Below are 10,835 nucleotides of genomic sequence, written 5' to 3'. Positions count from 1 at the left end.
ACTGATGAATATAAAACGTGTTAATTCATGTTCTTCTTTTTTAATTGAAACAGTGACGAATTCTCAATTGAAGTGATAAAACGCAATTATGCATTGATCTGGTTGAAAAAAAAAAATTTGCCTGAAAATATTAAGGGAATTTGAAGGAAATTCTTTTGCCATTTTTCTATTGAAATCGCTAATTCCTGAAATAATTGAAATAATAAAAAAAAAAGTTTTTAGTTTGACGTTTTATCACTGAGGTACTGAATTATCGTGGGCATTGCATGGTCGTAATGTTTTCCATTGAATAATTGGATTATTAGTGCTTCTTAAGAGAAGTGCATATCGATGAAATTCTGCTTAGACTTAAAGACCGGTCCCCAAGCACCGTACTTGTCGTCCTTGCTAGTTGTTTTCATTTGACTGGATATTTTCTCATTATTCAATGGGCGATTGTTCTTCCTGCAATGAAAATGGAATCATTGACATTAGCATATTCATTGAATTGGTAAATTAATCTAGCCTGAGGAAGCAGTATTTTATTAATTACTTGACTTCCTGGTAGGGACCTCTGAGGGAACCATTTACGTTTGTATGGACCATTCTGATGGTTACTCTTTGAGGATTTTTCTCACAATCAAATGTATCGAAATTTTCCTTCTTCAACTGATTCTCTGGCTGAGTAACGCGATCGACAGTGGCTCGATTAATTTTATTTATAATACTTTGAGTTGTGTTAATTTTTTTAACTATACGAAGTAGAACGTCGTCGCCGTCGTCGCTTCGTCGTATAAATATTAAATTAATGGACCTGAAACTTGAGAATAAATCATTATTCCTTCAATGAAGATGAATAAGATTTTTTACATAATATATATATTTTTTTCATTTTCAATGTTTTTACTTACTCTACGGCACGTGATGCAAATGGACGAGAACTGTGAGTTCTAAGCGATTTCCAGCGTTACCACGACGGCTTCCTTTACGCGATTTTAGGTTTTTAGCAAGTCTAAAAAATTATAATGATTAAAGAACCACAGGAAAGTATTAATTTTTTTTTCCATAGATTATCAGTTTAAAAGATAATGCACTAATGGAAAATTCAATGAATTATCGTTTAAAAAAAAAACAGGTAAGCTAAAACGGCAAAGGAACCAGTTTATTAGCTTACCTCACGCTGGGTAGAAATGTCGGGGAATTGCCTTGGCAATCTAAGCCTTTGCACCTCATGGACACATCAGATAGGCACACAATCACTTGAAATTATAATAAAATTATCGATTATCACTGATCACTGTTATTTTGATAAATAAATTTAGCAATTTTTATGAATAATCTGAAAGACCTTGAAATTTTTATGCAAATTTATGAACCAATCTAATTGAATGTTGCGCGCCGCGCGTACTACTGCCACCAGTCGGCTGTGTCTCCTTGACTTATAATACGTACACATAGGCGCTGCTCTCCCCTTCTTTTCTTCTACAAATCCCTCTTTTCTCTGTTTTGGACGACCTTCCAATCGTCCAACCCAAGTGTGCTCACTAAATCACCATCATATTTAGTTGATCTCTTTTTCTTTATTCCTCCTTTCAAAAAATCATCTTTTATATGTGCTCATGCATTTATCATTTCCTCGTCTCTCTTTAACAACACATAATATATAGTATCACTCAATGATGAAATTTATTATTTTATTTGTTAATTTCTCGTATCAGAAACATATATGAAATATCGCTAAATGCTCATTTATTCACCTAAATTTCGATTCGATTTATTCATTAAAAGATTCATAAAAGTGAATAAATAATAATCATAAGGATGATTATTATTAAATTATACAGTAAGATAAAATGAGAAACATTTGTTACTTGCACTTTAAGGTAAACTAGAATCTGATGCAACATCGATCCAACTGTCGTCAGATTTTTCAGCCTACCTTTGGAATGTTTTATCTCGTGGCAAAAACGAATATTACTCGTATAAAAATCTCTTGAAAAATTAAATTTAATCCATAAAGTCTGATCAATTCCCTCATGAATTACCAAAGGATGGGCTTCTGTTCCGATAGAAGTGCTGAACAGTTATTATTCCGTTTTTCTTTTTTTAATAACAATCAGAAAAAAAATAACATTTAATTGATGAAAAATTCAATTATTTACACTTTCCCAGTCTATGGTGAATTTCTGATGCAGTTACTAACAATCCGCAAACGCTCTTGGAAAGAGAGGTTATATATACATATACGTATGTGCGGTTATTATGTGGTATTAATGGTCTGAAATCATCATGTAATAAAACTACAACGACACAGTGCTTAACCTAAAAAAAAAAAATAATTCAAACTAGTGAATAGTAGCATAATAGAACATAGGAAAAATTAATTAATAAAGGCATATACGTATTAGGAAAAATCTTGACGGCCTTGACGGTAACTTAATGGCAGCTTTAATGAAAAAACGAGTTTTGGCTGAATTCACTCAAAACCAGGTACCCAGAACAATTTTTCAATTCTTTTGTGTGAAATTATTTAGAAGTCTCTTTCATTCAATGAATATTTGCTTACAAAATATAAAATAGCCGGTGAATAAAATAAATGGCAAGTACTAAATAATAATTGATTGCGCATTTTCAAAGATTTGCGAGCTTATGGGAGACCTCTCCCCCAGGTTGAGGGCTTCTGCTACATTACTGATGGCCACGATGAAGGCTGTTACCCAGAGATACATTGAACAAGCTCTCGATAAAAAGCAGAAACGAGTGGAGGACGATGGCTTGGAAATGTGGGGCCTTCATTCACGGTCTTGAGGATGAATTTCTCGAAGTGAGGACCGCGGCGGTTGAAGCTCTTTGCACTCTCTCCCTCGAGCAGCCAGGCATCTCCAGAATCACTCTAGATTTCATGGTGGACATGTTCAATGATGAGATTCAAGATGTGACAATTTGAGCGATTGAGTCCCTCAGAAAGATGTCCGCTAATGCGACTCTCCAGGAGGACCAACTCGAGAGATTATAACTCTCAATTATAACTCTCAAAGGTTCCAGTGCGATTAGAATCAAACTCAGGCATCCCGATCAACATGTCCAGCTGTTTCTCCCTGGTAAGGCCGATTTTAAATCTCAAAATACCACTGAGGGCAATGATTATAAACTCAGGACCACTCTTTTATTGTCTCATCAGGTCTGGATGGAGGCGTGCAATGTGGAAATTTCTATAGCTCTTGCTGCACCATCAACATTCGCCTGTACTCATTCACCTAATGACGATCCTTGTATTCTTGAACTTTGTAAACCCACCAAGGTGGCTATTGCTCCTAAGCCTTTTAACAGGGCCATTTAAATTAGATTGCATTACTAATTTTAATTTATTAATAATATATTAATAATCGGAATAAACATGAAAATTATTCTTTTTACAGATTGTTTATTCTTCTAAAAATATTATTTATCCATCAATAATAATCATTTCAATTTTTGTTTCAGTAATAAATGAGCATGATTAAACAATAAAGATCGTCTGGTCTATAAAATACAGCCATATAATACATATGAGAAAGGGTGCAATATTTTTTTTCAATGAAATTATTCAATGTAGTCGAATGTAGTTTTAACGCCAGCTAGAGAAAGAACTGCCCCCGCTGAATGTAGGGGGAGGAGGTTTCTCAGGGCTCTTCTGGGCCAAGCTGCCAAAGGTCATAGCCCCGTTTTGTCCTGCGAGAGATTCAAAAGTAGAGTTTCCAGTAGGGCTACCAAATACCTTACCCATGGCTGGAGCCCCCAACCCAAGAGGGCTTGCCATGCTGGAAGATGTGAAGCCAGGACTTCCGAAGGTTGGCTGTCCCCCGAAGGTGTTAGCTCCGAATTCTGGCTTGGGGGATCCAAAGACGGATTGGCCAGTTTGCTGACCAAATACTGGTTTAGCACCGAAAGCAGGTGCTCCCCCAAAAGTGGAAGGGGCTGGTAGTGATGGGGTTGTTGCTACCATTGGTGAGCTGAATGTGGCAGTGCCGCCAAAGATGCTGCTATTACCTGTGGATTTGGCACCTCCAAACATCGTTGGGGGAGACGTTGGTGAACCGAATGAAGCACCTGGTGTGCCTCCAAATATGGAGCTTTCTGTTGGGCTAGCCTGGTCACCACCGAATATACTTCCTGCAGTAGATCCCCCGAATATTGGGATATTATTGGCTTCTTGAGACCCAAAGATCCCTCTTGAGATGTTGCCACCCCCGGTACCCCCGAAAATCGATCCTGACGCTGTTGTCACTGATAAAACTGTTGATGACTGTCCGAATATTGGTCCAGAAGATGCAGTTGCGGTAATAGCCTTCCCAAATATGGAACCACTTGTTGATGAGGATGATGCCTGTCCAAATAACGATCCAGGTGATGCTTTTGTTGATTGGACAGTTGGTGCTTCGAAAATTGAACCAATGATCGTTGCTGGTGTCATAGCTGAACCTCCGAATATTGATCCAGTTGCTGTTGCTGGTGTTGTTGTTGTTGTTGTGGCTGTTGTTGTTGTTGTTGTTTGATGATTGGAAAACTCAAAAGTTGATTGACCAGTTGCCATCGTCGCGAGGGTGGTGGTGGTGGTGGTGCTGGTCGTCGTCATCGTCATCGTCGTCGTCGTCGTCGTCGTCGTCGTCGTCGTCGTATTCTTCGTGGTTGACGTCATTGTTTGAGCACTCGACCCTTCAAAAATTGATACATTAGTCTTTGTTGTTGTTCCTGTTCGTGTTGATTCCATCATTCCTGGTGCTGCAACTGTTGTTGTAATTATTGGTGCTGCTATTCCACAATCACCTGAACTCCCAAAAATTGATCCATTAGTTGTTGTTGTTGTCGTTTGAATAAATGAAGCATCAAAGAGTGATTCCACTGTCGTTGCTGGAGCTAAACAATGCCCAAAAATAGGGCTAGTGGACGAAGGCTCAGAGGCAATACTAATTCCGAAGGCAGAGCCTGTAAGTGTCCCTGAAATATCTGGCGAGGTCAAACTTTTGCCAAAATTCAGGCTTGACACCGTTGTGTTCATTCTCTGTGAGAGTGGACTGTCATTTGTTAAAGGTGAAGGTGAGGTGACTCCAGAAACTGATGATACTTGAGGTGAGTTGAATGACGGTGAAGATGAAGTTTGAGCTGTTCCTCCAAACACTGAAGAGGAAAGTCCGATCTGTCCACCGAAAATATTCCCACTTAAATTGGAATTCCCTACGATTAGAGCTCCCGATGATGTCGTGACTGGCAGTTTCTCAATCGTAGTCCCTATTGGCAATTTGATTTTGGTTTCATTAGGATCTCGGACGGCAGCTGCAACGACGCTTGAAGTACTGGGGATCTTCCCAAAATTGATACTACTAGTTGGCACCGTCAATTTCCCAAAAATTGGAGTCGTCTCAGTCTGGTCAAGCTGTTTTTCAGAAAATTCAACAGGCAGTCCAGATATATTGATGGAGCCCTGACTCGAGGAAACAGTTGCACTTGAAACTGCAATAGCCTGAGTTTTTGGGAGGACAGGAGAACTGGCAAAGCTAAAAACACTCTGGGAAGTTGCAGGAGTATCTTTAAATGATATTGATAATACTGATCCCAGAGATTGAGTTTGAGGTGGCGGCTGTCCTGTTATCGTATTAATGAGACCTGTACTTTTGAACAGAGCATCAGAAAAAAGGCTAGTGGAGCCTTGAGCAGGCTGATCCTTTACTCCAAATGACGAGGAACTCTCATTTTTACTGGCAGTTTCCTTGCAAGTGCTTAATGATTTGGTACTCTGTGTTTTTTGCTCGGAATTATTGAAGGAGACATTGAGAATCTTGGAGAGGGCAGCTGTTGTTGACAGATGATTACCAACAGTCTGAAGAATAGCCTGTGGTGCAATGGGTTTTCCCATGTGTAAATCCGACGTAGGAGGATTTTTTTCACTAGAAGGATCAAAGCCCTGAGTAAATGATAATCCTGAGTGTTGCAAGGGCTGGAATTTAGCAGGAATTGGCGTTTTACTATTGCCAGTTTCTATACTTCCAATTTGTGCTACAATCGAGTTGAGAGAAGCTAGTGGGCTCGATGCGTTCGATTTTTCAATTGCTGCAGATGGGGTAGAGGCCGCTGTTGCTTCTGTCATTGTCATAGATGATTGGAATTTTGGTGGATAATTTGTGGGTGCAACTGATCCAGTATATAATTCATTCACTCCACCTTCTGAAATGGATTTAACATCTCCTCTAAGACGTTGCGCTACGGGAATAGGACTCAGAGAGGTGAGAGAAGACAAGGTGGCCTCCAATTTGTCTTGAAGGGGAGATGAACTCATCGTTTTGATAACTCTCACTTTAGTTTGCAACAGAAGTTCTCTCAGTTTCGTTTGTTTATCTCTGCTCATATTCCTAGTGTTGTTTGCTATTGTTTTCCAACGAAACTCCATACCATCTACGCCATTCACTTTTGTGGAACTTGGAGTTTTATCGAGACTCAGTCGTGACATCGACCGGTTGAGGCCTGTCACCTTAGAGCTCCTCGATAGCACTTTCCATTTCTGAATGTAACTCTCCAAGTTGGATTTCTCTTTGGCTATGATTTCTCCATGGCATTTCAAACTTTGATAGACAAACTCCAAACTCGGGATTTTCATTTTGAATTTATCTCGGAATTGGAATTCTACCCAGTCCATGTCCAGGGCCTTGTTTGCTTGAATCAATTGGGATTGGATATTGAAATAAAGTATCTGAAGCTCCTTGATTTTACTTTTATTGTGAGGCTCACGATTTTCCTGGCAACTAATGGAGTTCCGGGATTTGGTTTCCTCAATCCAGACAAAAGATTGAAATAGAAGAGCTTTTAAGTAGCAGATATCACCCGCCAAACTGCCCGTCGTTTCTTCAAGCTCCCGGAGAAAGTCCTCGATCTCGATGGAAAGTGTCATGAGCTTTTGCTTTTCCTCCTCACTGCCACAATCCCAGATGCGGGGCTTCAGTGTCTCTTTCAATTCATTTTCGAATATATTTTGCTCTTCTCTGGACACTCTGAAGTAGATACGTTCGTCGATGACAGGTTTCTCTTGCACCAAAGGCTGAAGCTGATTCTTAATAATTGGAGCACGACAGAGCTCCTTCTGAGAAATTTCCACAGTTTCAATTCTAGATTTGGTGATCACTTGGGAAGTAAGCTTTTCAGTCTGATGAGAAGGTTGAGAGAAAGGGACAAGGGCAGGGGCAGGGGCAGGGGCAGGGGCAGGGGCAGGGGCAGGAACAGTGGTAGGAGCAGAGACAGGCATGGGTACAGGAGCGGCGGCTGGAAAAATCTGAGAAATACTGTTTGATGCTATGGAGGTAGTTCTTATTCTGTCTTCAAAGAGATTAGTGGTGGTAATCTCTGGCTTTGTTCCACTCTGTTTGACTCTGGGGGTGCTAGTAGTTGCCGAATTGATGGTAAACGACATTTCAGAGGGTACAAGACTGATTCTGTTGTGTTGTGGAGGTGGTAGGGAGCAAATGGTCGCTGGTTCCCAAGGGGCTGAGCACAAGCTAGCGGAAGTAGGTGTTAGATTGATCATGTTGTAGGAGCTAATTCTTCCAGAGTCTCCGAGTATGTGAAGCATTGGCATCGGATGGGGAAGACTCTCTTCCCCCCAGGGTAATACATCCTGAGGAGATTTGTCGATGGCCATTCCAAGGGGATAGCTCTCATTACCTCCAATGCAGGGAAGTTCTGCCCTACCACTATCTATTAATTGCCACTGCTCCCACGTAATACCATTGTCATTGGAACCGAGTATTGCAACTTCACTGCTGCCACTGCTAGCTGCAACCAAGATGTTCCATTCTGGGATGTGCTCAATATAATATCTCGGAGGCTCCCCTCCGAGTGGCATGCCAAAGGTGATGTCCTCGTAATTGGTGAACGAGGCCTTTGTCTCACCCTTTGGTGCGTCTATGATGACCACATTGATGCGATGGCCGATGGGCTCTGAGTATGCGGCGCAGAACTGATAGTTGCTAATCCAGATGATCACCAGCGCTTCCCCAAGGCTTGAAGAGGGGCCTACCAGATTTCTTGCTACTTTGAGTTCTGGTTTCAACTGAGCTATGCCACCATTCTTGCAGCCCACCACCATCTGTTTGCCCTTGGGGCTCCAGGCAACACATGTTGGCTCCAAGCCCGGCAATTTTTCCAGAGCAATGATACTTAACGTGGATTTCTGATCCTCTTTGACCAAGAACGAGCCAATCGTGCTATCGCTGGCTATTGTGCTGAAAATGCCTGGGATCGAGGGGTTCCATTTCAGATCGTATGCGAAGACTGATAACGGCGACGGCGACATCTGAATCTCGTGGAGAAGCTCCAGGGAGGGCTTGCTGAGAGAGGAAGCACTGTAGATGTGGGCCGTTGAAGAGGTGTAGACCACACTGAGGTAGGAAAAGTCACAACTCAGGGAAATTCGAGAAATCGTTGTGGGCAGGCAGTGACGCAGAGGTGGAGTGCTTTCCCTTGGAGAGCAGGAAAGGACTGTAATTTCGTTGGTATGGGCGATGTATAAGAGTCCGCGCTTGCCGTCTGTAGTAATTTGATTACAGCCGGTCGGTGCTGTCTTAAGGGGTTCGCAGATCTGTCGAGCTGGCAATTGTTTGAATTGAAAATGCTGAAATCATCCAGTTTATGGCGTTTATTTTTCATACTCTCTATCATTTCTTTATATTTAATAGTTACGATCATTTTTTTTTTAAGATTAATAAATTGGGTTAATTCAATGTGCTATAATACATATTGCTTAATATCGATGAGAGGTTAGAAACCATTGCTCAATATTTATCCAAATATTTTTCGCGTTTCAAGAATGTCAGTTTTATTTCTACTTCCTCATACACTGGTTTTTCACGAATCATCACATTACATCCTCTCCAACGACTCAAAATTGTTAAGAAAAAACATTCACGACTACCGGCTAACTCATTAGCAAAAGATCACTCACAGTCCCTACGGAAATATTAATGAAAAACAAAATATACCTGGACCTCCTTTGGGTCGGGTGCGGGCTTCATTTTTGCCAAGTAATGATGATTAATAACTCTTTCTTTCAGAATAAATTCCAAACGAGATCAATTCGCTTGTAACACATTGGCGAGAGAGTGTTTCTCTAGTTCCAGAGATGAACAACTACACAGTTGGAGAAGAGCGCTGATGTAATGCTGTGGATGAATTTATGTAATTTTATTAGTGCAAAATGAAAGTCAAAAAAAAAAATTATTTTATTCATGCTGTCAAGATGGTGGTAGAGGAATTCCGAAATATATTCAGGTAAATATTGCAATGAAAATGGGCGACTGTTTCTCAGGTTAAGTTCTCACAAAATGATAAATTCGACAAAAAAATAAAGGGAGCGCCCCAGTCCCTCTTTTCAAAAAATGTAAAAATTAAAAATCACGCCCCGAGGGCTAACTCACCCTCATGACGAATCGCCGGTCGCTCCGTAACTCAGATCCGTTAACCTTTTCCTGGAATTTTCATTATTGCGTGAATTTGAGTTATGGAGCGACCGGCGATTCATAATGAGGATGAGTTAGCCCTCGGGGCGTGATTTTTAATCTTTTCACGTTTTGACCAAATGGCACTTGGAAAATTTTCAAAAAAAATTCACCATTCACGCAATAATGAAAAAAACACTTGAAATTTCCACAGCACGCCACAAACCCATCCTCACCATTTTATTTTCCACGAAATTAACACTCTCCACTGACAAATTCGAACCCAAAAAATATCCACCAGGACTACACTGATCTCTTGCTAAAAACCCTGAAATTCTCACAACACGACACCGACCCACACTCACGATTTTTTCCCCGGATATCAACACCGTCCACTGATGATTTTCGGTTTCCACGAAGCAATATTGCACCAAAAACAATGTCGTTATCTATCGAGGATGTTATTAATACTACGTCGTATCCACTCCCCCACAAAAAACCGGGAAAAAGTCTCATTTTTCTCACGATTTGCCGCCTAATAAAATGGCGGGATCCTGAAATTTTGGCGGTTTAGCAAACACGTATGAAATTCTCTGTTGCCGGTCCCGCGTCGTTCTTAATAGACGCAGGCGCATTTGCTTGGAGTGTCTGCGCATGGCAATGCCCGTAGCCTCTTGTGCGCATGCGTGGGGTCTCCGATGCCCCACCATCTTCTGACGTAGTCCATTGTTCCCTCGCTTTTCGGTGAGCGAGGTGCCCGGCTACTTTCAGTGCGTGAAATTTCTCGGATATCGCCGGGTATAAGAGCATAGACATTATAATACGCGGATCGTCAAACAAAACCGCCGGTGTTGACGACAAACGTGTAGAAAACCGAGGAAAATAACGTATTTAGTGAATCTTGCAGTGAGCTTGTGATGAGACAAAGGATGTTGGGGGGCATTTGGATTATTGGAAGTGTGTGACGATTTTCATTTGTCGTGATAAACTTTGAGGGCTTTGTTGTTGACCTTCAGCCTTTGTTTAAGGACATGGTGCCGTCTCGTGAGGCATCGAAGAAATTTATTGAGACTTTCGGTGACATCGGATGTGTTAGAAATTGTTTAGTAATTGTTGCTACCGGAAAAAAACAATATGGCAGTCAGCCCGTGGCTGGTGTTCGCCAAAAAATTACGAAAAAAATTTCAAAGACTCGTTTTCAGTGCGCGGAATCTATTTTCGAGTTTAATAAAAGATTTTGTAGTGTTGGTGTGTTTCTTTTTTGGTGGTGTGTGATTTTTTTTGATGTTATGTGATTTTTTTTTGGTGTTGTGAGTGTTTTTTTGGTGTTGTGAGTGCTTTTTTGGTGCGGTGCGAGGACTCATGGAGGATCGACGCGCTGCGAAAGGCCGACTA

At 41.0% G+C, this 10,835-nt stretch overlaps 1 protein-coding gene and 1 long non-coding RNA gene across 2 annotated transcripts; one reads left to right on the top strand and one right to left on the bottom strand.

Annotated features, from left to right (window-relative positions):
* Nucleotides 1-2,141: 2,141 nt before the first annotated feature.
* Nucleotides 2,142-3,376, top strand: LOC105266501 (uncharacterized). Its single transcript, XR_892175.1, has 3 exons — nt 2,142-2,469; nt 2,617-3,080; nt 3,161-3,376. It is a non-coding gene; the product is annotated as an uncharacterized lncRNA (long non-coding RNA).
* Nucleotides 3,377-3,404: 28 nt separating this feature from the next.
* On the bottom strand, nt 3,405-9,208 carry LOC105266499 (nuclear pore complex protein Nup214). The gene is made up of 2 exons (XM_011304691.1): nt 8,985-9,208; nt 3,405-8,617 (listed from the first exon to the last, which is right to left on the bottom strand). Exons 1-2 carry the CDS (start codon nt 9,015-9,017, stop codon nt 3,587-3,589), a joined length of 5,064 nt encoding a protein of 1,687 aa, XP_011302993.1. The 5' UTR covers nt 9,018-9,208; the 3' UTR covers nt 3,405-3,586.
* Nucleotides 9,209-10,835: the final 1,627 nt, after the last annotated feature.

Source organism: Fopius arisanus, unplaced genomic scaffold, assembly GCF_000806365.1.
Source record: "Fopius arisanus strain USDA-PBARC FA_bdor unplaced genomic scaffold, ASM80636v1 scaffold00039, whole genome shotgun sequence".
Lineage (NCBI taxonomy): Eukaryota > Metazoa > Arthropoda > Insecta > Hymenoptera > Braconidae > Fopius > Fopius arisanus.
This window is presented reverse-complemented; position numbering and strand designations above follow the sequence as displayed.